General features: G+C 47.7%; 1 protein-coding gene and 1 long non-coding RNA gene across 2 annotated transcripts in view; one reads left to right on the forward strand and one right to left on the reverse strand.

Annotated features, from left to right (window-relative positions):
• The window catches only part of SHISA6 (shisa family member 6), a gene marked incomplete at its 5' end in the record, with an annotated part of 261,715 nt that overhangs the window by 4,366 nt on the left and 230,828 nt on the right, over positions 1-26,521 (reverse strand). The window contains 2 exons of the mRNA XM_029960053.1: positions 7,734-7,886; positions 21,262-21,324. Coding sequence (XP_029815913.1) covers positions 7,734-7,886; positions 21,262-21,324 — 216 coding nt within the window. The remainder of the gene's footprint in view (positions 1-7,733; positions 7,887-21,261; positions 21,325-26,521) is intronic.
• On the forward strand, positions 1,451-7,617 carry LOC108639813. Its single transcript, XR_001920756.1, has 3 exons — positions 1,451-1,853; positions 6,966-7,028; positions 7,366-7,617. It is a non-coding gene; the product is annotated as an uncharacterized LOC108639813 (long non-coding RNA).

The following is a 26,521-nucleotide window of genomic DNA, read 5'->3' on the forward strand; positions in this document are numbered from 1 at the left end:
CATTAAGGTCAGGAGGTGAGAGGTACTTGAGGGGAGGGAGAACTTCCCTCTGTGCCTGTGGCTGCAGAGATGAAAGCACAGGACATCAGTCCCTCACCAGAATGGTCTCTGTCACAAGGAGAAGAGCACAACATTGGCCTCTGTCAGGGGTCAGGGGATGGAGAATGTTTAATGCTCAACACTGATCACCTCTACGAGCCTCCTTCCTCATTTCTTTGTCTGAGATATTTCCTTGGTGTGTCCAGAAGCACCTCCATCCTTTCTGGCTCCAGAAGACCCTAGAGTGAGCCCCACCCCAGACACCTGGCAGGCAGCCCTCTTCTCCTTGGAGAAGACAACACAACCCTCACTGGTGTGTAGGAAGGGGACTCCACATGGACAGGTACAGCAAGTTTCTCCACCTTCCAGAGGAAACAATCTTCTTGAGAAGTAACCTCATAGGAGCATCTTGGGATGGAGATCACAGAGCTGGGAACACACACCCACGAGACCCAGTGTGCACTGTCCCTACCAACTTGAGCTAAGTGTTGATTGGCAAAGACATCCTGTCCTACACGTCCTTGGCCAGCTCCTGGGACCTGACATGAAATTCCTTTGGAAAGTCTTTTGCTTATAAGACAAGTATGATAAAGATATATGATAATGATAATGATAATAAAGAGGGACACCATTGATTTTCTCAGCTCCAATATTTCATTCTGTAGTAGGTGATGTGAGATGGAAAAGTATCAGATGATAGAAGAGGAGAATTTCATGTGCATAGAGATTCTGAACGTTGTTTGAGTGACAAAAAGAGCAAAGCTCTGCTGCAGGACAGTCTGGGCAATCCAGAATTGGGTAAGGGAGGTGGTCCCACTTTCTGTAGGCATCCAACAGGCCTAAAAGTGAAATATGGGTGGAAATTTCCTCTCTCCTCTGAAATAGCCATAAATCTGTTGGTTTGATGCACCATGCTGGCTGAGAGTTGAAGACAGTTGGCTGGTGTCCCATGAGGCAGAGCTCAGGTGGCACAGGGGGTGCTGACACCATCCCAGAGTTTGCTCACAAAAATCACAGAATCTGCTGAGTCAGAAGGAACCCACAAGGATCATCCAGTCCAACCCTCAGCCCTGCACAGGCCCATCCCCAAGAGTCACCCCCTGTGCCCCAGAGGATCAGCCAAACCCTCCTGCAGCTCTGGCAGCCTTGGGGCTGTGCCCACTGCCCTGGGGAGCCTGGGCAGTGCCCAACCAGCCTCTGGGGGAAGAACCTTTGGCTGAGATCCAACCTGAGCCTGCCCTGACAGAACTTCATAGTACTCCCTCAGGTCCTGTCACTGGTCCCCACAGAGAAGAGCACAGTTACCCAATGGTGCCTGAATGTCTTCTCCAGCCCTGGAGAGCTGTCAGCACCCTGTGCTGGATGATGTCACTTATGTGTGACACTTATCTCCTCTCCCAGACATTCTCTTCACTGTTCCCTGGACCCTGCTCCTCATGGGCCCTTGCACAGTCCAGAAGATCTGTGAGCAGGGTGGTTGGTTCCCATCTCAGCACACAAATTTACAAACTGAGAACACGTGCAAGGGCCTGTTGGCACCATCACTGCTGCCAAACTCTTCTCTGCAGCCCACACACCACGAAGGCTGAGGTCACCCACAGCTCTCCTGCTCTGGCACACTTCCTGCTGCTGGGATTTGCTCTCCAGAGCACATGTTGGAGGAATGAGTCTTTGTTTTTTGCAATCAAAAACTTCTTGGAATAGTATCTCATGGCAAATATCAGACAGCAGCTCCTCTGGTCTCAAACACTTTTGTCTTTAAAATCACCCTTGAGGAAGCCTGAGAAGGACTGGGGAAATTCCATATGGCCACAGTAAGTGTAGGCATTTTTATTCCATAGTTTATTTCTATAGAAATGCCCCACTTCGTGTGCACAGGCTTGGTACTGGTGCTTGGGGCTGGCTGCAGAATAGAAATGAAGCAATTACAACTCTGGCACTTGGCCTCTGCTCTGGATGAGAGGAGTTCCACTGGATTTGCCCAAGTGGCTCTAAATAGATGTAATTAAAGCAGAGAACATCCCAAATGGAGATGTGCTGGGATGCCCATACCTGGCTGTGGTAATTGCCAACAGGAGCTAAACCAGCTTATGTGAGGTTTGCAGCGTCTGAGGCTGCTTTAGTGAGGTGAATCAGCTGATGAAAAGTGGTTTGAAGTTGTTCCTTGCTAATTTAGATTAAACCCCCAGCATTTCTACGCCTTAAATTTTTTTTTCCATTAGTAGCATTAAAAATATCCTTTTTTCCCCTCTCCCATCCCATGTACAACTCTGTACAGCCATTTGCTGGCCATGGCTAAACCTTTTAGGGAGCTGATTTCATTTCAAAGGTTATTCTAAGCTCACACAGGCTGTGCCCCCCATGATGCTGAGGGACACGTGTGGATGTTGGCACAGCTACTCTGGGAGGGTTTCCTGGTGTAGACACGCTTCACATCTCCGCCTCAAAGGAATCAAAGCTGAAACAGCAGTTTCTCATGAACAACAAGCTGGTTTAGGCAGGCACCAGACAGACTTTTACCAGGCTGTTGCCTCTGAAAGGTGGTGTCAGTGTGAGCCAGTGGTGGAGAACGAAGCCTGACAGGAGGCCAAGGTTCTGCAGCACACACGTGCCAAGAGACAAGAGACAAGCTCAGCACAGCTCTGTAACCACAGTGTTTGTGCACCCAGGGACAGCCAGGAACCAAACACAGCCCCAGGCTTTGGAGACTGGAGGCTCCAGTGGATTGGGGTGGGAACTGGGAACGTTTGGTTTCATAGTTGGCTAAAACCAAATTCTCCCTGGGAACAGAAATCACAGAATCACAGAATGGTTTGGATTGGAAGGGACCTTAAGGATCAGCTCATTCCACCCCCTACCACGGGCAGGGCCACCTTCCAGCCTGATCCATCTCATCCTCATTATACTGGGACACTGAGGCTCTCATACCACTGCTCCTTATCTTGTCATTGGTATGAGAACAGACAACTGTAGTTTCAGGCAAAATAAAACTACCAGTATGTTTCTCCATCAAGGAGATGGAGACTCTGCACAATCCCATATGTTTCTCCATCAAGGATGTGCTTAAAAATTCAAAAAAGTGGATTCCAAAAGGCCAGAAATTGTGAGCAGACAAAAAGAAATCACTGGTGTATTGATTGACAAAAATTTCTCTTTTTTTTAAGTCAGTCCCATTGTTCTGGGTCATCACTTGTGTTTTTCAAACATTTGGACCTGGAAATCATGTTTTCTGCACACTTTCTGGGCTTTTTTCATTGGTTTTAGTTGGATTTTTTTCTGCCCTTTTTTTCCTCCTTTGGCAGTTTCAGGAACATTGACCAGGGCTGATGTCACCAAATTTCAGGAGTATTTGAGTGCTTCAACTGCCTTGATTTTAGGATAAACTGATTTTCCCTTAGACTGCTTTTTGGGGGTTTTTTCCTCCCATTTGTGGGGAAATCCCCAAATAAGTGCTCTCTAAGTGCTCTTACTCACACATTACACTTCAACATGTCTAAGGCAGAGCACAGCTCCTCTGACACTGGAATTAGAGAAACAAGGAACATTTTTGGTGATCTGGGAAGAGAATATGGAAAAGCCAAGGGGATTTTTGCTTCCTGTGGTTGTAGTTAACGTGGTGAAAGTAGGTGCACGTGTGTATGTGTGTGTGTGAGGCCATTAGAGTAATTCCTTTGCTTTTCTTAAAGGTAGTTCCTCTGTTTTTCTTTCTCTGCAGCTCCAACATATTCTCTCTTCTGGCTTGTACCTCCTGTTCTAATTGGCCTTAACATTTTGAAGCTGCCTATTCATTTGTGAAGATTCTTTAGCCAAAACCAAGTGGTTTAATATGCCTGAAAATATCACCTTCCTTCCTGACTGACCTTTCTCACTTATTTGGAAAGAGCAATTCCCTGGAGCTCTGGGCAGGATGTAATTAATAGGGCAGCTCTTGCTCAGCCAGAGGTTCCCACACCCACCCACCACTGCTTTTCCCACCTTGCAGGGCTGCCAGGGCAGGGCTGGAGTAGGTCTTCCCATGGAGGGGGTACCCAGCCCCTCAGAGACCTTCCTACCTCTGGGAGCAAACACTGGGTGGGGTTTCCTGTTGTCTGTGCCCTGAAGGAAGAGCTGGGGAAGTAAAGAGCCCTGGAAGCAGAAAGCTCCCATGGGACTTGGTTCTGAGTGGCTTCCATGCAGTCAGCAACCTGTTCCTACTGCTCCTAAAGGCCTGGGGCACCTTCAAGCCTTTGCTTTGGAAGGAGGAGAAGCCACGGTGCTGCTTTCTCAGTGCAATGGCAGGAGAGGTGAGTGCCCAGAGGTGGAAGCTCCCTCCTCAGTGCAGTGCCACTGGCCAGGGACACAGCAGGGAGCCCACAGAGTCCAGAATGTGCTGGCCCCACAAGGATCATCGAGTCCAACCCTCAGCCCTGCACAGGCCCATCCCCAAGAGTCACCCCCTGTGCCCCAGAGGATCAGCCAAACCCTCCTGGAGCTCTGGCAGCCTTGGGGCTGTGCCCACTGCCCTGGGGAGCCTGGGCAGTGCCCAACCAGCCTCTGGGGGAAGAACCTTTGGCTGAGATCCAACCTGAGCCTGCCCTGACACAGCTCCAGCCCTTCCCTGGCTGCTGTCCCTGGTCCCCCCAGAGCAGAGCTCAGTCCCTGCCCCTCCTCTGCCCCTGCCCAGGAAGGTGGAACTGCAGTGAGGTCTCCCCTCAGTCTCCTCTTCTCCAGCTGAACACACCAAGTGCCCTCAGTGTCCTCACACACCTTCAAATCAAGGCCCTTCCCCATCCTCCTTCCCTCCTTTGGACACTCTCCAATGGCTCAATCTCTTCCTTCCATTGTGTCCCCTCAAACTGCCCCAATGTTGAGGTGAGGCCGCCCCAGGGCAGAGCAGAGCAGGACAATCCCCTCCCTGATGCCCCAGGACAGGGTTGGCCCCCCTGGGCATTGTAAACTGGGGTTATTTTCCAGCAAAGAGCTGGGCAGCCCCTGATTGCAGCTCTGGTGTCAGAGACACTGGGACCCTCCGAGGGGTCACAGGGGACTGTCCTTCCCTGATCCCAGCACTGAACAGACACAGGATCCCTGATGGCTCTGTGGTCAAGGTGGCTGAGGTGGAGCTGACCGTGCCATTGCTGAGCTCTGTCCTTATCTCTGGCAAAGAGATACTAAATTTTATTTTTTTCTTAATTGATTATTCAATATTCTTGGGCAGAAATTGTCTTTCACTACCTGTCTCTGCTAACTGGAGGAAAATAAATAACATTTACCTGCCTGGCAAACCCAAAGAAATGCAGACCAGCAGCTGAAACATAGATTTAAAAAGTATCTATTGCCTTTTATTTTACTTAAACAGAAATATTTTATTTGTTAAGGAGCTCTTCATTAACTTTTTTTTTATTATTTTTTTAACCCAAACAGGGAGTTCATTGGAAAGAAGTAATTTTAAATATGAACAATGAACTCCTAATAAATAATTTTCAAACTCCAGCATTTAAATATTACATTCTTTGTGTTACCTTTAGCTCCTTCACATGGAATAAGAAAATTATATTGCTGGTATTTTCCAAGGGAAGTTCTGGGAGCTCTGTGCCTGTTTTCCTTTGGCTCTGGAGTAGAGCAGCTGTAAGAAAGTGATTCAGTGATTCTGGAGGTGCTGAATGTATTCAATCCCAGTGGGAGCTGGGAGTGCTTGGCACTTTCAGAGTCCAAACTGTCTATTTAGTTACTCAAAAACACAGTGCCAAGCACTTGGTTTGGCATTTACCAGGTGCTCTGCAAGAGGATGCGTTGGTGCCTTGCAAAGATCCCTGAGCTCTGTCCACACCTGCCCTGGAGGGGGAATAGTTGGTGTTTCCACTTCTAGGGTTGATGGTGCTGAATATTTAAGGGGGTGACTGAACCCCACTCAAGGCAATGGTCAAAGACAAACTCTGATGTTCTTGAATTCATGTTGACTCTCAGGGATCCAGTGAACAGTAACAGGGAAAGGAATGGCCCAGAGAGTCAGGAAAAGCTCAGGAGAGGAGCACTGACTGCTCATTACATTGTTGAGAACATTCAATCTTGGCAGCTTAACACAACTTTTGTCATTTTAGACAAATGTTTGTGAAACCATAGAATGATATTGTAAAATTCCAGAATGGTTTGGGTTACAAGGGACCTTAAAGCTCATCCAGTCCCACCCCCTGCCATGGGCAGGGACACCTTCCACTAGCCCAGGTTGCTCCAAGCCCTGTCCAATCTGGCCTTGGACACTTCCAGGGATGGGGCAGCCACAGCTTCTCTGGGCAACCTGTTCCTGTGTCTCCAGGGGCTATATTTCATGTGTTGGGAAATTTTTATTTCAGCTGAGAAATGAAAATAAATTCTCACCTCGAAACGGGGATATTTTGAAGCAGTAATATTACAGTGCCACGATTTCAAGGGGTTTCCAATATCAGATATTACACCCATGAACATGGACTGTTCATCAGTGGGATACAGTGGGGGGGAAATTCTTTTGGTTGAGAGTGTAAGATCCAAATGTTTCTAGGGAAACATGGCACATGGCAAACTGACTGATGGAGGTGGCAGGTTCCAATCTCCAAATACCTGAGCTCTGTTCTCCAACACAGTTAAGCACATGTTTACTTTTAAGCACACCAAATGCATTTGACTTAATATTAAACAGGTATGTAGTCCCATGTTGAAGTGTCAAAGAATGGACTGAGGGGTTTTTTGTGCTACATTTCCTTTGTCTCTTCTGAAAAATATTCCACAGATATATCTTATGGAAAATCCAAGGGCTTCCCTGCCACTTAATTGTGTGTGTCTCACTTAACTGGCTAAATTGGGAATGCAAGTTTTATTCAGACTAAGGAAGTTAGATCTGCTCCTCATCCTCACCTTCTCTCAGTGAAGGTATTGCAAGTATAAACACCTAAGTTATTTCTCTAAATTAGGCACTGGAAATACATGGCTGCATCCAGAAACTGCTCATGGAAACATCCAACTGCAGACCCAGGGTGAGTCTGGACAGAGCATTTGCCTGCACAACAATCCCTTGTTTCATAATCCCACTGAAGCTGAAGTTTGTCATCACTGAGGTGATGAACTGCAGCATTACAAGACTGTTGGCAGAACAGGGCATGAAAGAGCAAGACAGGAGAGATCCTGACCTGTGTGAATAGAGAAATGTGCTGGAATACCCAAACCACTGGATCAGTGCAGGGCACAGGCCAAGACCAGCTCTGGGCACACACCCCATGGAACACAGGGATCACAGCACTGCCCAGGGATGTCACCTGCTGACACAGATGTTCCCAAAAATCTCAGCAGCTTTCTGCTGTTATCTGGTTCCAGCTACTCCTGTGGATGGAGAGACCTGCCCTGGGGTGCCAGGGTGAGCTCTGAGTCCCCTCAGCCTTCCTGGATTCCAGCAGAGAAAAAAAGGATTCTCAGCGGACTCCATCAGGAGCAGACTGAGGTGGAGGAGTGGGAGGCAGCACAGCAAGGAGGTCAGTAAGCAAATAACCACATGTACTCTCTTAGTAATGAAATGACTCTTTGCCTCTCCTCATCCTTGATGGGAAGTGACAGCCAAAGGAATCATTACTGGAGTTGCCAACCCGGGAGAGCAGAGCAGAGGGAGGAGGTTATTGGCTGAACACTGAGCCCAGTGAGGCTCAAAACAAAGAGATACAAAGGAAATGAAATGAGCTGACACCTACTTAGTCTCTTCAGAGAAGAATATTTACTCGGGTTCGTCTTGACAGCAGATTCATAGGATGGTGGGAGGTGAGAGAGGTTCTGGAAGGACCTGGAGAAGGACAGGTCGTAGGGTTCGGTGGCAGAAGTGAGGATGTTGTTCATTCGTGGCTTGTCTGCAAAAAAACAACAGAGAAAGGCAGGTCTATGGTGTGCACCAAACTGAGAGGAGAGAAGCAAGTCATTCCCAGACTCCAGCAGGCAGGGAAGCTGTACCAGAGCCAGCCCCAGTGACAGGATCCTGGACACAATTCAACCTGGCACCGGCAGAGCAGAGAAATGGATCCTGTGGAGATATTTCCTTGTCCACAGTGATTATGGAGAGAAGCAAACTGCTGCCTCCAGAGCACCTGGAGCTCGGGGGGAGGGGGGTCTGGGCTGTCAGTCACCCACTCACCAAGGGGGGCTGTGGACTGACCCCAGTGCAGCCTGAACCAGCTCAGGCAGCATCACCCACCTTCACCCCCACAAACTGTGCTCTGCCCACCCCCAGAGACACAGAAACAAGCCTATGGGGTCACTTTAACTGGGGCTGATAATCAAATTGCTTTCTCATGGTGCCGGACCTCTGGTTAATGCCATAAGCCTGGAGGCTCCTGGGAAACACTGGTCCATGGCCCCAGACGTTCTGGTGGGATCTGGGATGTTCTTGCTTCCCCTGCACTCAGGGAGTGTGAAGTGGGACTAAGGTAGCACATCTGAGTGCAGTCAGATGGCCAGGCAAGGTGTTTGAGAGGTCCCTGAGGCAGGAAAGTGCTGTCTATGAGGGTTGGAGGGTGCATGAGGGTGCCCCACACCTGACGGGTTGAAGGTGCCCCTCTACTGATGTTCATTTTGTTGGTCACTGAGGGAGTCCCCAGCCAGTGTTTCAGTGCCCTGTCAAGATCTAAAGCTGAGGGCACTGGCAATAAAGATTAGCACTGAGCCTAGATGCTAAAATTCAAGTCCAGACTATCTGCAGGGTTTTGAGCCCTTGTTCCTTTGCTGCAGGCTGGAAAATGAGCTTTCATCAGCTCAGCCAAGGGACAGGGACCTGTTGAACTGCATTTATAACTCCCAGGTGTTCAGATATTAAAACAGGCAGATGTGAAAGTGTTTAACAAAGCAAGAACTTCAATTATTGGAAGCAAAGCTAGAACAGACTGCAGTGGGCTCTGTGGGAGCTCATACCAGTGATGGGGTTGCATTAGCTGTGTCAAAAGGCCAAACCAGTGGCCACTTCAAATATGGCCTGACAATGAAATCAGAAGGCTAAATCCTCTGCAACAGCTGGGGAGCAGCAGGATGTCCAAGCCTTGGGTTTACAAGTTCCTGCTGTACAGCCCTAAAATGTACCCATGAAGAGCAATGCAATGTGTGTTCAAGGTGCCCTTACCAGCCTCCAGGCCCCTCTGGGCTCCTCTGAACCGTGGGCTGGTTGAGACCAAAGCACAGATTCTAACCAAAATAACGGAGGAGCAGGGGAATTTCACCTCAGCAAATGTGTTGGCTTTGTGCAGTGTCCATTCATTTGCCAACTTCTCCCATCTCCCAGAAAAATTCAAGACAAAATCCACCCAAATACGGTGCAGGTATTTCACAGATATTTTTCTAGATCTGGGTTAGAGGTTAAATTGTTTACTTCAAAAAATACTTACAGGAGTCAGGCCACCCCCTCCCCTGCTGCCTTCCTCCTGTGTGGAGCCCTCTTTGCTGGACAGCAGAACATTTTCCTCCTCTCTGAGGTTCTCATTTCACTGTGTCCTTGGTGCTCTCTGCTGCCTGGCAATGAGCCCAGCAGCTCCCTGTGTGTCTGTCTGTGGGGATCCAGTGCTGCCTTCACAACTTTTCTCCCACTGTGACTTCCCCAGGATGTTTTAAACCTCCTGTCACCCACCCTTCACGTTGCACACACGTTGTACACAAGGCTGATTCAGTCTTGTCTTCCAGCACAACCCTGACCATGATCTCCCAAAGGCAGCGTGGGCAGAGCCCTCCTCTCACAGAGCTCTCACAGAGTCACAAGCCCAGTGCTCAATTCGGAGCCACCTGAACCATTTGGGTCATTCCAGGGCATCTCAGACACCCACAAAGGGCTGAAAGGAGTGAGGTAGGACCTACCAGAGGTCTGATGTCACAGAGTCACAGGATGACAGAACGTGCTGAGCTGGAAGGGACCCACAAGGATCATTGAGTCCAACCCTCAGCCCTGCACAGGCCCATCCCCAGGAGTCACCCCCTGTGCCCCAGAGGATCAGTCAAACCCTCCTGGAGCTCTGGCAGCCTTGGGGCTGTGCCCACTGCCCTGGGGAGCCTGGGCAGTGCCCAACCAGCCTCTGGGGGAAGAACCTTTGCCTGAGATCCAACCTGAGCCTGCCCTGACACAGCTCCAGCCATTCCCTGGCTGCTGTCCCTGGTCCCCCCAGAGCAGAGCTCAGTCCCTGCCCCTCCTCTGCCCCTGCCTAGGAAGGTGGAACTGTTAAAGACTGTTGTAGACTATTAAATTGTCTTCATCTCAACCCAGGAGTTTTCTCACATTTAACCTTCTGATATTCTCCCCCAACCCACAGGTGGGGCAGTGAAGTGGCTACGTGGGGTTTATTTGCCAGCTGAGGTTAAACCACAGTGATTGACTAATCCAAGGTGATCCTTTTCCTTTTGGTAAAGGTGACAACAGGAGGATCAATGAAACTGCAAGAGAAGCTGGAACACTTGCTCTGCTTTCTACAGACAAGGGAAATACTGATTTTGAGGTCCTTTCACTCATCACAGACCACAGCCTGTATTGATTTCAGCTCTTAGCAAGGCAATAATAAGAATACCATGAGATTGGCTCACCAGAAATGGCTTAATTTGTTGATAATCTTCATAAAGGAGAGACAGCCCCATGTCCTGTACTGTTCATTACATCTGGGGGGTGCTTGCCAAATGAGTGCTTTGGCTTTTGTTTGTGTTTATGTCACCCATGTATTGACTCTGGAATTACAACCACCATGGCACCAAACTCAACTCTTGCTCTTTCCTGTCCCTGGCACACTGATTCCCTACACTCTGCTGCTCCATGAGCTTCCTCCCAATACAGCTTCCTGCAGAACAAATCCCAGCAGTGATTTCTTTCCCAGCTATGCCCAAGGTGTGACTGTGAGGGGAGGAAGAGCTTCCTCTGCTCTCAAGCACCAGTCTGGCACCAGCATGGGATCCCCCATCCTGTGGAATCCTCCATCTTGTGGGATCCTCTATCCTGTGGTTTTCCCAATGCTACCAGCACAGCATGGTGAGGAGGAAAGCTGCTCTATCAAGAACAGGGACTTCACATGTTTCTGGAAGCCACTGCATGTTGCCCTCTGTGCTCAGTCAAAGGAAGAGCCCAGTTCTCTGCCACAGCATCATTTTTTCCCAGTTCTAAGAAATTTCAAGGCACTTTCTTATAGAATTTAGCAATAGAGAAAATTTCCTCCTGGCAATGCAATAACCATCTTAATAAACTCTTGTGTTCCTGTTGCTTATGTACATCTCTGCACTCCTAGAACAGGGTGATTGTCTGGCAAAAAGAACATAGCCCCAAGTGAGCACAGAGCTGGAGTGTCATCGCTCTGGGAATATTATTTCCCTGCTGAAGACTTCAATCCATGTCTAATAGACTGACTGCAGGATTAGGGACTGCATCATATTCATCAGGGGGCTGGAAACAATTGATTAGATATTATCCAGTAAACAGAGACTGTATCAGCATCAAAACTATGTCCCTACTCCTCTTTGTGCTTGTGTGGTAAGGACCCTGGGGTAACATCTCTTTGCAGATTTCTCAGGCAGAACCTGTATCTGATCTCCATTTTCATGGAGGTTTGGACATGCTGCAATAAGCCCAGTCCTATGTATGGAATTTGTGCTCAGTGCCAGAGCAGGAGCATTAATTGACTGCTTGCATGAGGTGTGTGAAATTAAGTGCCACACATTTATCTGATGGGCTGGTGAAGAATCAGTTCATCTTCTCCCTGCCTGTTCTATCCAGTCAGTCAGGAACAGGCTGTAAAGATTCTGGCACATGAGAAGTCACCTTGAAATCCACTGCCCATCATTCAGCAACACAAGTGATAAACTGAAATGACCAAAGCTAATTTCAGATGTCTTTTGCATAATGTAGTTTGAGGGGAAGATCAGAGAACTGAGGGACTCCACTAAGGAGAAATATCTTGTGCAATTTATATTCTGGGACCAGTTCAGCCCAAGTTTCTTAGCAGTTTTTAACTCCTGCAATATATTTGAGCCATGCTTTTCTCTGCTCTCTCTCCTCTTTGTTTGTGCTGTTTGTTGGCTCCTATGGAGGATTCAGGACATAATCAATTATCAGGGAGTAAATAAAAAGGTCTCCCATTCCCGGCCAGGCAGCTGAGGTTGTGCACTGCTGTGTTCCCAGCATTCCCACTCCTTCCAGTCCAGATCTGTGTTCTTGGCAACTGGAGATGACTCCTGGAAAATGAACTGTGGCTTCTGGGATTACCCCATCCTGCCCCTCTGATCCCCATCCAATGTGAGCACTGTTTGCAGAGGTGTTTGCAGGGGAACACAGAGGAGCTACACCTCCCCTTGCCCATGCAACAGGGATGGGAACATCACCCAGCAGTGCCATTTCTCTTGGGTTCTAAATTCTCTTTGCTGGAAAGAACCACACCTTTTTACAGTCAGTGCAACATCTTAAAATTCTGCTGATGTCTCTGATTAATTCAGTAGGAGAGGGCTGAGCTCTGCAGCACTTCCTCATCTCCTGAGCAGCAGTGGTGGCACAGCTCTCTGGCAGGGCTGGTACTGGCACAGCCCAGCCCAGAATTCACAAGGCTGAGCAGTGTTGGCACTGTGAGCTCAGGAAGGGAGCAGGGAACTATGGGGAGCTGTAACCTCTGTTCTTGCACACCTACCAAGGACTGTGCATTTCACAGGATCACAGAATCACGGGATATGCTGAGCTGGAAGGGACCCACAAGGATCATTGAGTCCAACCCTCAGCCCTGCACAGGCCCATCCCCAAGAGTCACCCCCTGTGCCCCAGAGGATCAGCCAAACCCTCCTGGAGCTCTGGCAGCCTTGGGGCTGTGCCCACTGCCCTGGGGAGCCTGGGCAGTGCCCAACCAGCCTCTGGGGGAAGAACCTTTGGCTGAGATCCAACCTAAGCCTGACACAGCTCCAGCCGTTCCCTGGCTGCTGTCCCTGGTCCCCCCAGAGCAGAGCTCAGTCCCTGCCCCTCCTCTGCCCCTGCCCAGGAAGGTGGAACTGCAGTGAGGCCTCCCTACAGTCTCCTCTCTTCTTCTTCTTCACGAGCAGAGTTGTCAGGCCACTCCAAACCCTGTCGTATTTCTGTGGGAACCAGAGGGCTCCTGGGCCAGGCTCAGAGAGGCTCCTGCTCTGTTCACAGCAGGCTCTTGCAAAAGGCTGGAGAAGGTGCCATCCTGGAGCTCTGCACCTGAGGAGCCAGAGCTCTGCCCATACAGTGGGACTGATGTGCTTCCTGCTCCATCCTGGATCCAAAGCGGATCTGGGGCCTGTGGTTGGAGTGTCACCCCCATGGGTGTTGGGGGCCTGCAGTCCCTCTGTGCCTGGGGATTGCAAGGACAGCTGGGCTCTGAGGGGACACGTGGATTCACTCCTCTGATTTGTAACCTGTGGGGGAAAGAAAAGCCCTCTGAGCTGAGGGGAAGCCTCGTTTCACTGCCAGTGCTTTGCAAACTCTGCAAGCTCAGGGCTCAGAAGTCTCAGGATTTCTAGAGATTTGTGGAGATTAGACCTGAAGTTTTGTGGCACCTTGCTCTGCCCCTATTCCTGGAAGACAGTTTCCGAGTGTGTTTACATGAGCAGAAAACCTTTCATGTTTAAGGACAGGAGAAGATGATACCCAAGCTCCAAAAAAAAAGTGAATTGATGGCAAAGTTTTAAACTAAGCTCAAGTGGTAAAAGGGATGTGCTGCAGATTTACATTTGAGTCTGCACATATGTTGTGCGAATTCTGCAAGACATTTCAACAGATGCCTTTTCAAACATTCACCCAGAGAAAGCAAACAATTTCACCTCGGAGGAGCTGATACCACCCAGCCTTCTGCTGCTCAGCTTCAGCTCAGCACAGCTCAGCCCTCCATCAAAGCACACCCTGCTCCCCAGCACTGCTCCTGCTCAGCCAGAAAGCCTCACACGGAAAATCTTCCCGGATTCTGACGAAAGTTCTTACAAAGTCCTCATTCCTTTGGAAAATCTGGGAGCACTGATGACGTTCTGCAGCCTTTGCACCACAACTCAGACCTCCCAAGCCATCCTGAAGTACCACACTGTTGTAGGAGGCAAAGAACTGATGTTCACAGACTCAAATTAAAATTTATAGCATATATCTTCAGTGTTTGTGTTGTCACACTTGTTTTTTCTGTGTTACAAACACTGTTATTAATAGTCCTTCACATCTCTCATGACGAAGCTCAAAGAGGCTCCTACATTTCCAGGTCAGATCCTCTGTGGTGTAAATCTGCAGCTCTCTGGTGAGTAGCTGCCCTCATTTGGAAGAGCTGGAGATGTAGGATTTTAAATTCAGTCAGGGATAAAAAACCTCTGCCTGTCAGGATGGTGCTAGGATTGGGGTTTCAGGGCTCATGGCTCAGAACTGAGCAGCAACTGAAGGAGTAAATGGAAAGAGGAACAAGGAACATCCTGCAGGGTGTGCCCTTGAATATGACAATATATGACCCAGCAGGATAATATCCTGGAATTGGATCATCCAGGGGGCATTAACAGGAGCACAAGAAGTGCTTAACTGAGCCTTGCATAGTCACACACCACAACACGGGGTGGGAGGAATCATGTTGCCAATTAAAATCAAAGGAAAAAATACAGAGTGGAATTGCACTTGGCAATCAAAGCAACGGGCAGATCCATTCTCCTGAGTTTGCTGCCTTTCCGTGGGGTTGCAGAAAACAGCCTCTGCAAGTGCCTTGTGGTCAGAACTTGTCGCTGCAGGGAGGGGGAGCTGGTTCAGCAAGGAAAGGCACAGAACTGGGGAATGGTCTGGGTTGGAAGGGACCACAAAGACCACTCAGTTCCAACAGGGACACCTTCCACTATCCCAGGTTGCTCCAAGCCCCATCCAACCTGGACTTGGACACTTCCAGCGATGGGACAGCCACAATTCTGGTCTAGTTGGAACTATATGGTCTTTAAAGTCCCTTCCAACCCACAGCACCCTGCTTTCTAGGATTCTGTGACTGAAGGAAGGTCAGCACACATCATCAAAGGTCGCATCACTTCAGTGAAGCCATGGCCCCAACAAACCAACACATCCCAGCAGAGATTTTGGCTCTGCACTGTGGGACATTCTCAGCAAATTCTCGGGGCAAGACAGGACAGTGCTGACCCTGATTCACTGAAGCCTTTTCTCCAACCTGCTCCAATTCCATAACTGGATCTGTGTTGCAACCCAACAATCTGTGTCCTTTGCTTTGCAAAGCTGGGGAGCAAAGCAACGAATCATCATTGGACAGCCCCAGCCCAAATGGCAGCTCAGAGGCACCACAAAGCTCGTGTCCTGGGGTCCAGTCCTGCCAAACCCCCTGGTTGCTGCTCCCCCTGTCACTGCAGCCCTGCTGCCTTGGGGAGCATCAGCCCAGCCTGTGGCTGTTTGTTCTGGAGGTTATTGCTCCAGATCTGATTATCCTCTCATTTTCTCACATGTATTTCTACCGGGGATAAATCTAATTTAACAGTCCTTAATTGTTATGATTTTGTAAACAGTGTCTTAAACACAATAGACACAAAACTCTTGACAAATTGTTGGAGGAGATGTGACAGAATAACGAATCATCTCAGATCTTCTGGGATTGGCCCAAATTGAAGCTTCTGGTCTGATGTTAGAAAATTGATGCAAGGATTTTTTTCAGCAATTTATCCTCCAAAGTCTTATGTGGGAAGGGAGATGCCCTGGATTTTTTGAAGTGAAGAAGAGAGAAAGAAGGAAAGAAAAGAAGGGAAGGAAAGAAAGAGAAGAAAGAAAGAAAGAGAAAGAAAGAAAGAAAGAGAGAGAGAAAGAAAGAAAAAGAAAGGAAGAAAGAAAGAAGGAATATAAAAGACACACACATACATCCATATATTTATAAGAATCTGATAAAAGTTCACACAAGCACAGCTATAAAATGAAATTTGGCTCCATCAGAGCAACCCCAGGCACCATCCCTGGAAAAACACTTGGCCAAATTAATGACTTGAATTAATTTGCTGCTAATTGTGGTTTACCAAGTATTTTTTGAGTTGATTGTCAAATGCAATTAACTGACATAAAAATTCTGATATGGACTTCCTATTAACTATGTTATTTGGAAATGTGCTTGGTATTTATGTAGATGTAAAAAAACTATGTTTCTTAGATCGTCTTTAGGGTAGGATAATTATATATGCACTAAATATAATGAGATTAAACTTCTGCAGCAGTAAAAAATAGAGTAATAAGCTTTAAAGAAACTAAGCCCAGGCAGTCAACATATATTTCTGTTACAACTGATGCTACACTGCCTCAGTTCTCTTTTGTGCCCCCAGCTTGGTTTTTTTCTTCATATTTTAATGTTTTTATAGGAAAATCATTTTATGTGCTTATTTTGTATGAAGACTGAATATCTAAGCAAGATAAATTAATGTATCAAAAGATTTCACTGCATTTCATATGTAAAATGAAATGTGCTCAGAGCCTGGGACTCACTCCCTCCCACTCACCTTTTACATACAAATCACCACATTTCCCAAACTGCTGCAGAGTTTTTCATTTGCAGCTCAAATCTGCAGCTGATGTAGAAATAAAGTCTGGAGTTCAGGAAACCCACATCAAAATTCTAATTTCAGTGGGACTGGGGTCTGAAGTCTGTCACTGAAAATTTAGAATTTAGGCTGAGGTTTCTAAAGGACTGGAGATACCTCTGGAATGGGACATTTGGTGTCCTGGAAGGGAATCAGGGGCAGGAATGGTCTGAGAGCAGAAAAAAATCAAGGATTTCTTTGAGATGTGGGGTGTCAAAGTCAGGGTGGGTCATTCAGAGCCCTCAACAGCGGAATTTAAATGCTGGTATTGCAGAGCATGGCTTGGCAGAGTCATGGAATCACAGAATTCCAGACTGGTTTGGGTGGCAAGGGACTTAAAGCCCATTTCATTCCACTCCCTGCCATGGGCAGGGACACCTTCCACCAGCCCAGGTTGCTCCAAGCCCCGTCCAACCTGGCCTTGGACACTTCCTTGGACACTCTGCTTGATCTCCACTGGGAATTGTCCTCCCAACACAGCACATTTTCCAGACACATTATCCCCCTCAGTGCCAGCCAGGCAGGGAGGGAAGGGAGCCTTTCTCCTCCCTCTGTGCTGCAGAGAACACTGTGCTAATGAGGTGACAGCAGCTGACAGAGCAGATTACACACAACCCCACCAGTAATTAGCAGTTATTCCTCCCTGCACCAAAGGGTTCAGAGGAGTCACAGCACTGCCATGGGCAGACCCTTTGCACAGCGAAGTTGTGCCCCAGGAGTGGCACCTCCCATGCAAGGTCAGAGCAGAGACCCTTGGGGGTTTAACCCTGGGAACCTGCAGTCAAAGCAGAACAGCTCCAACGGCTGAGGGCAAATCTGCTTTTTGTATTTTTTTCCTGATTCCTTGTGAGCAGAGGTTGTTCTTATCCTTGTGAGCAGAGGTTGTTCCTCTGTGGCATCTACAGGGAGAAGAACAGAAACATCAGGGCATCAGCCCATGGAAATAGATGTTGACCATCCTCTGCCTTTCTCAGCTCAACAGTGTTCCTCGTACAGTGGGTTTTTCCCAGAATGTTGTTTGGTGGAACAGCTGCCCCACTGCACACCTGGATCACACCGGGACACAGATTCTGTTATGATTCCCAAAACAGTAGAATGGCTGCCCCATTGCACATCTGGATCATTCCCTCACACAAGGTTCCTACTGTGATTCCCAAGACCTTTGGGGAAACAAATGGGCATTTTGCTCTGCTTTTGGACAGGTCTAACCAAGAGAAGAAGGGGAAAGGGGACTCAGCTTTTCTCCCTCCTCCTGCAGAGCCCTGCTCCACATCTGCCACAGGTGGGAGTTGGAATTCTGCCACATCCCCCATTCTGTGGGAATCCTCTGCTGCTCAGTCCCAGGGTGGAATGAGTTTGGAGATTCAGCATAATTATACATTCTAGAATTATAGGTGAAGGTAAGAGACCTGTGAAATTCCTATGGTGGTGGGGAAAGGGAGAGACAGAAGCTGAGCTCTCATCCTGACAGGAATTCCAGGTTCCAATAGCTCACCCTTCACACATCCAGGTCAGAGCAGAGTGGGACAGTCCCTGTGGGAGCTCCTCCAGGAGAAGGAAAGATAGAAAGATAGAGAGAGAGAAAGATAGAGAGAAAGATGAAAGAAAAAAAGCAAGAGAGGAAGAGAGAGAGGGAGAAAGAAAGAAAGAAAGAAAGAAAGAAAGAAAGAAAGAAAGAAAGAAAGAAAGAAAGAAAGAAAGAAAGAAAAAAAGAAAGAAAGAAAGAAAGAAAGAAAGAAAGAAAGAAAGAAAGAAAGAAAGAAAGAAAGAAAGAAAGAAAGAAAGAAAGAAAGGAAGAAAGAAAGAAAGAAAGAAAGAAAGAAGGAAAGAAGAGAGAGAAAGAGGGATTGTTTGTTTGGTGGCAGGTCACCCACAGCCACTGCCTTGCTTGCTCTGTGCTGGCAGAGAAGGACATTTATTGAGTTAAAAGTGAACTGGCCCCAGACCATGTGCAAGAAAGGCATGTCTTGACCCTCACACCAACTTCTTTCTCTCCGTCTCTGTTCAGTGTCACTACAGGCTGAGGGACAGAGCCCATGAACAAGATGCTCAGAAAGGCAGCTCATGTCCCCTAAAAATTTGCACAATCCCCCCGAAAATTCCCTGTCCTACCCAGGAAAGGATTAAATTAAACCTGAGGCCTTACTGGGCTCACTCAGAATTGCAGCAGTAACTCTGAACATTGCAAACTCTTTGGATGCCTTATTTGAAAGGTCCAAATATCTCTTCAGACTCACCAAGCAATGGCTTCCCAGCAATAGCACATGTGAATATAAGGAACAAAAGAGCCCATGGCCATGTGGATAACTCAGGAATAAAATGGAACTCTGAATCACACAGTTATTTGTAGTCAGCTCATCCAAGTCACTTTGTTCAGCCACATTATTAAGACTCAGGAAACGCAAGAAATCCAAGATCATGAGTTTATCTGCCTTGATTTTTGTCTCTTAAGTACATAAAAAAGCAAAGCAGCTGCCAGGGCCAGAGGGAAGTTGAGTTGTTTGAGCACATGTTGTTCCCTTGAGTTATTGAATGAAGATGAAGCTGCACTGAGACTCCTGGGCAGGAAAATGGGACTCACCTGGCTCTGCTGGGGCAGCTCAGAACCAGCAAGTGACAGCTTTTAAGAACAAGTAGCAAAACAAAAGAGAACAAAACACAATTTCAACCCTATTTCTCTATCTTTTCCTTCTTTTTTTTTCCTCAAGAAGGTAAAAAGGTAAACAGAGTGAGTAGTTTGAGGAACAGTTGAGGCTGTTGATTCAGGTTTGATAAAAATTCCTGTGGTACAACCAGGTTTAAAGCTGACACTGTTTCTCCTGTGGTTTTTGAAAGATAGAAAAAGAAATCCCAGTAATGTTGTCTTACAAGTGAAAGGAACTTGTGGGCTGAGGAGATCCTGACCCACCCTCTAGGAGGCAGAAACACCAAAGATTTTAGGTGGCCTTTCCAAGGGTTCTCCCACCTTTTTTAGCAGCATGGAAATTTCCATACATGGACATGACTCACAGTAAATCAACTCCAGAATAGTTAACAGGATGAAGTTTCAGAATTAAATACCAGGACAAACCCAGTAACAAATACAGGCTCAGAGTTGCAAGAAGTGCATATTGAGATGAGATTTACCAATCTCTTCCTGGTTCCTCGGCAGCAGGAAGACTCCAGAGGCAAGCTGGAGGAATAGATCACATTGCAAGGGTAAAGGTGCAGGGAAGAACATAGACAAGATCAGGACAAGGAAGCAGCAGAAGAGGGAAGAAAGCAGAGAGGACCTGAGGGGTCATTCAGAGGGGGGTCTGATTGCCCAGCGATGGAGGAACCACTGGTTTGGGGGGTGGCGACTGGTCTGGGTTGGATGGAGCCAGGGAGCTGTGATGATTTGGTGATGGAGGGGGTCACTGCCCACACTCAACTGCTGATCTGGGGTCAAGGAAACCTAAAGGAGGAGGGAGAGAGGGCAGGGGATGCACAAGGGCTGGGAGGACAGGGCTGAGCAGGGAGTGATAAGGTTTCTGGACATGGAAGAAGCGAAGAAATCTCTCCGGGCTGGGATGAGCTGAAGGAAACAAAGTGGAAAACAAGGGAGTGTCCTTGAAGAGTGTCTGAACTCCTGACACTGCCTCCAGGATGACGTAGGGCATCCCTTGTTGGGTCAAGAGGGCTGGCTAGAGAGGTGCCAAAAAGTGCTGCTGAAACACGTTTCATGAGACATGAAACTCGTGTTTTCTGAGCTCAGCAAGAGCACTGGCAGGAGCTTCACACATGTGGAGCTGTTTGGGTACAAAGACCAAACCTGGGAAGCTCTGGAAAAATTCTAGAGGGGCTGCTCTCCCCTTTAGAGGGATGAGCAGACAGTTTTGTGATGAGAGGCTCCCCCAGACATCTCCTGAGGGGGCAGCTCTGAGGTTCTGGGGACAGGCAGTGCTGGGCAGTCTGTGGTGGGTGCAGGGACATGAAAGGTACTCTGGGTTCCATAAGTCCCTGGGTCAGAGAAGCATCATGTTTGCACAATAAAATAGGGGGGTTGGAAGGGTGTGAGAGCAACCACTGTAAGTGGTTTAGGAAGAGGAGGTTCTGTCCATGGCACTGGGCAGGGACAGCCCTGAATCCCTCATGGTCTCTCTGTCCTGAACAGGAGAAACTTGAATGATGTTGTGCAGTGAGTCAGGGCCTTCAGCAGGTTATTCCAACCAGCCCCATGCAAGCAGGGGTTGAACAGGCTGGGTTTAGCCATGAACCCCAACTCTGGCCACACACTGTTGTGCCAAAACCACATCAGCTTAGGAAGCTTTGTCCCATGTTCCTTGTCCTTCAAACTGCCCTTGCACAGATGCCCAAGCAGCACTGGAAGTCATGGCTTGGCTGACAAAACAGACTTTGCTTTGATTATAATTTTTCCTGGTTTGTCTGGTTAAATCTGACACCACTTTGCTGATGTGGAAGAGAGAAAGGAGCAATCAGACACGGGGGAACACGAGGTTGGTCAGCACAATTCTAAAAGCCTGGGCCATATTTCATTTTGCACACTATTGAAAAATATGGTCCTATATTTAATGTTAATGGAAAGCATCAGTCATGCAGCATTACCATAGGAACATTTCTATTAACATTAAACATACTTTGACACCAGTAAATGTTACTGGCTGGTAGAGGAAAGTTACACCGTGTGTAATTTTGCTCTTTGTTATCTCTTACCATGTGTAGGTGTCTGGGTGGCACTGTCTAGTATCAGGTGATTATAATTTTGTTCTTGGTCATCTGAAATTCATAGAAAAAAAATACCTTTAAGAACTAGCTTAGCAAACCCAGTGATCTGCAGATGATAATTACAGCTCACAGCACTCACAGGAAATCTCAGCGTGATTCAAAAAAGAAGAGGAAAATGCTTAAGAAAGCAGAAGATTCTGTTCCGTAGTTCACTTAAAATTCCAGATGCAAGAAGAATATGATAATAGGAATCTGCTCCCCTTCTGCTGAGCCTGCAAATTAAGGTTATCTGCAAAGGTGAGAAACATGTCCAGGCAGAGGCAAACTGTGGCTGCTGGACCCGCACGGGCTCCCGGGAGCTGCTGGCACCTCAGAGCCCCTGCCCCCTGCTCCACCTCCACCCACCAGGGAGACCTGGACACTTGGAGGTTTGGAGATTTGGAAATTTGGAGGTTTTCAGGACGTTATCCCCAACCACCCAAAAACCACTGTCCCACTGTGAGCACAACCAGAGCAACAATGTCCTGTCTGAGTGCAGAGAGAAATCAAATAAGTGACCTCTTTAATCAATGAAGTTGAGTTAAATGTCTGCATGTGGATGTGGATCTCCCTCCCCAAGAAGGGAGAATCCTGTAAAACTGATGTATTCAGTATTAAATTCTTCAAATAGGGGGGAAAATCCATGGCAGAGTGACTGCCAGAACTGGGCTTGGGAACTACCCTGTGGGGTGGAAAACAACTCTGCCTCTTTCTCCCCATAATAAAACCATTAGATAAGTGAGTCCTGATAAACTTCCATGACCTTTAGATTCCACACAGGCCTTCAGTAAGGAAAGAATGCTTTGTCCAGATCTTTACAACAGGGATGGAACTGCAGCAATGGAGGGTGAGAGGAGATCTCTAGAAACCTTTCCTGCCGGGCTCTCCCTGTACAGGGTGGATACTCTGATGTCTCCTCTGCTGTTCTTGTAACCCTGTCACTGATACTTCACTTTCCCCCAAGAAGAGCTGTTTCCCTGGGTCATTCTCACTGCTGTTCTGACCAATTGTTTCTTTTCTGTTCCAGGGACATGGAGAAAACCCCCCTTGTTTCTGCCACAGCTCTTTATGACAACACTGTTCCTGTGTGTTCCCTTAACTTTACTCTTCAAGTTAATGCCATTTCTTTTATGTTTCCCTATAAAACTTGCTTTGCCTTTGATTATTGTCATTTTAGCACCCCGTGCTCTCTCTGAGTGACCAGGATCCTTCTCAGGTCTGGGACATGTTTCTGAGAGAGACCTGACCAGCACAGAGTGGATTCCCTGGAGTCTTCCAAGTCAACTTCTCTTGTTCACACAAACTCGTGATATTTTACTTTTCCTGGTTCACGTGAAGTTTGTGATCCTTTGTGATTCCTTATTGCTTTTCTGAGAAACTGTCCAATTGTTCTCCAACACATTTCAACATTCTTGTTTTAGTCCAATGCATCTCATTTTTCTCCATTTAATCAATTTATTTTCAGGCTATTTCTCCAATTTGTCAAGAACATTTTAAATTCTAATCCCATTCTCTAATAGACTTATGGTCACCCAAGCTTCATATCACCTGCAAATTTAATAAGCAAATTCCTTTTCCACCAGTAACAAGGAGACTAAATTCAGAACCACATCGGTTCATCTTTGGTTCCCCTTTCTGGTCACACATCTACCCCAGAGAGGTTCATTAACAACATGCTTCTCAAATTAAACTCACATTACTTTCCTAGAAACTGCTGGAAATCTTGCTGAGGTCATGAGCCTTAATAGAAATTATTCCTCCCTGGCCACAAAACACAGCAAAAAAATAAAAATAAAATTAACTTCACATGATTTGTTTCTGAGAAGTTGTGCTTTATCTCCCTGAAACTCCTCTCCCTGCACAGTACGTGGAATGTCTGTTTACAGGCAGGATTAAATCAGAGCTTATTTACTCAGGGGACAACACTGGACATCTCTGCTGGGGCACTGCTCCACCTGGGAACCAGGCACTCCTTAAACACAAAGGCAGCTGGAAACACCCAAAGGGTTTGATCCCAAAGGATTTGAGAGGAGCCCAGGTTCACATGGACCTCTGGAGTGCCCTTGAATAAGTGGCCCACAGGGCCCTCAGTTAGAATTTTCCTCTAGATCCTCCCCTCTTGTTTTTAGCAAGGGAAAGTCCTGCAGGAACAAGTTTTGTGACTTTGCTTTAGTTTCTCTTCCTCCATATGGTCAAATTTCACTTAATTGTGAAAACTGGACCAGAGGACGGGTGGAACAAATAAGAAAGTATTTCTGGAATCCCTGGGACTATCCAGGGGGATTTTCCCAGAATCAGAAACACAGAATATGCCGAGTGTGAAGGGACCCACAGGGACCATTGAGCCCAACTCCTGGCCCTGCACAGGACCCTTTTGGGGGCAGGTGGGTTAATTTTTATCTAGTTTCCAGCAAACATGATGCACATTCATGCTCACTAATCCTGCATTAGGTTTTAACTGTCCCTAAGTTCAAACAGACCTTTTCAGTAATACAATTTTAAAACACTGTCTGTGGTGGTCAGTCTGGCACATCTTTAGAAATAACTGCAGTAATTTCAGTCTTTGTTACCAAAAACCACAATATACTTTAGGTCTTAACTGACTCATCTGGCTTCAGCTTCTATTAGATCTTTTATATTTCTTGGTGGGACTAAAAACCCAATTTATTACTAGAAAATGCTTTCCCATAGAGGTATTTCTAGGTCATGAACCTTGACAATCATAACTTTACCATTCTCTTAGATAATCTCAATATTCTGTGCCTCTGGAAAGCTGTGGGGATGAGGTCTGGGCTGGGATTCACTTCAGCAGATTTGATCCATGGCATTGTCAAGTAGAAATGTGTTTTAAATATTACTGGCAGAATGGTGTTTAGCATTTTGGCTGCCAATGGGGCTGCTGGAGCTGCCAGACCCAGCTCTGGGGAGCCTCCTTTGTGCAGAATTTGTAGGATTTTGGTTGCAGAGGCAGCTGGTTTGTACAGTGCAGGTCAGGGCTCTCAGTGCCCTGAGTACAACTGTGTCTCTTGCAGCTGCTCATCTGCTGTCAAGTTCATAAAATCACAAAATCACTGAGGCTGGAGGCACCTCTGGAGACCTTCCAGTTCAACCCCTGCCCAAAGCAGGGTCAGCCTGTGTGGTCCAGGATCATTTTTGTCATGGTTTGGAACATCTCCAAAGATATCCTGAAGAAAAGAAGACTCAGGGGAGACCTTTTCAGTATTTCCAAATCCCTGACAGGAGGGGGGAGCCAGGCGGGGGTCGGGCTCTGCTCCCGGGGAAAAAGGAACAGGACAAGAGGAAAGGGCCTCAAGTTGCACCAGAAGAGGTTTAGATTGGATATTAGGAAAAAATTCTTCATGGAAAGGGTTGTAAAGCATTGGCACAGCTGCCCAGGGCAGTGGTGGAGTCACCAGCCCTGGAAGTGTCAAAAAAACATGTGGATGTGGCACTTGAGGACATGGTTTAGTGGTGAACATGGTGGTGGGGTGATGGTTGGACTTGATGATCTTAAAGGACTTCTCCAACCTTAAGGATACTGTGATTCTGTGACTCAAAGAATGGAAACTCCATAACCTCTCTTCGAGTGCTTTTCCAGTATTCAACCACCAGTGAGAAAGCTTTTTCTTATGTTTAAGTGGAATTTTCTGTATTACAACTTGTGTTCTTTGCCTCTTCACAGAATCCCAGAATCCCAGAATATGCTGGGTTGGAAGGACCCACAAGGATCATCGAGTCCAACCCTCAGCCCTGCACAGGCCCATCCCCAGGAGTCACCCCCTGTGCCCCAGAGGATCATCCAAACCCTCCTGGAGCTCTGGCAGCCTTGGGGCTGTGCCCACTGCCCTGGGGAGCCTGGGCAGTGCCCAACCAGCCTCTGGGGGAAGAACCTTTGGCTGAGATCCAACCTGAGCCTGCCCTGACACAGCTCCAGCCCTTCCCTGGCTGCTGTCCCTGGTCCCCCCAGAGCAGAGCTCAGTCCCTGCCCCTCCTCTGCCCCTGCCCAGGAAGGTGGAACTGCAGTGAGGTCTCCCCTCAGTCTCCTCTTCTCCAGCTGAACACACCAAGTGCCCTCAGCTGCTCCAAAGCTGATGTTTCTGCCGTGGCACTGGGCACCACTGGGAAGGGACTGGCTCCATCTTCTTTACTCACCTATCAGTTAGTTATCTGCACTAATGAGATCCTCCTGAGCCTTTCCCTCTCCAGGCTGAGAAGACCCAGCTCTCAGCCTCCCCCACGCCCCAATCCCCATTCCTGGCCCTTTGCTGGTCCTGCTTCAGTTTGCCAGTGGCTCTACTGGACTTGGGAGCCCATCACTGCTCCCAGCAGTGCAGATATTTCCCCCAGTGCTGGCAGAGGGGAGGGATCACCTCCCTGACCCGCTGGCAGCATTCCTGGGATGCTCTCCAGGGTGCTGGTGGCCTCCTTTGCCACAAGGGCGCATTGATCCCTCACCTTGCACTGGGTGCCCTACATCGGTCATTTTACCCACCATTTATTACCTTATTTCTAAGTTATTAGATCTATTTTTGAGGTTGCAAAGCAGGTAGTGAGTAACGAGCCTGTTGTATTTTTCATGACCTCTCCCTGACATTTGCAGCGATAAGTTCATTGAGCATGACTAAACTGCTCCACAGACACTTCTCTCCTCAAAGCCTTGGCAAGTGATGGATTTCCCCGGGAGGTTTCCATCCTTCCACATGCTTTTAGAGCATCGTGTGGTTCCACACAGACATGGGGCCGCAGTCACGCCAAGGAGAGCAAGGACATCAAACCTGGCTGCAGCAAAGCTGATTTACAAATCAATCTGCAACTCAAACACCCAAGTTCTTTGTGCCCTTCCCAACTGGTGTTGCTCACACACACCAGGAGCTGACAGGTGAGAGGTGACACAGAGATGGAGACACTTGTGGTGTGAAATGCAACCATGTAGAAAAGGAACAGACAGAACTGGAGCACATCAGTTGTTCCAGAAGGGAAACAATAGAGGTTTCTCCCTCCTGCAAACACAGAGTGCTCAGTGAGTCACTTATTGCCACAACCTCACTCCAAGGTGAAACTGTGTCCTCACTGAGGACAATGACACCAGCACTCACAGGGATGGGAACCACCATCTTCTGATTTTGATCAACTTTTAATTTCACCACAAGTCCCTTCCCTTCCCTTCCCTTCCCTTCCCTTCCCTTCCCTTCCCTTCCCTTCCCTTCCC

This window comes from Manacus vitellinus, unplaced genomic scaffold, assembly GCF_001715985.3.
Source record: "Manacus vitellinus isolate BGI_N305 unplaced genomic scaffold, ASM171598v3 scaffold_24_pilon, whole genome shotgun sequence".
In the NCBI taxonomy this organism is placed as follows: Eukaryota; Metazoa; Chordata; class Aves; order Passeriformes; family Pipridae; genus Manacus; species Manacus vitellinus.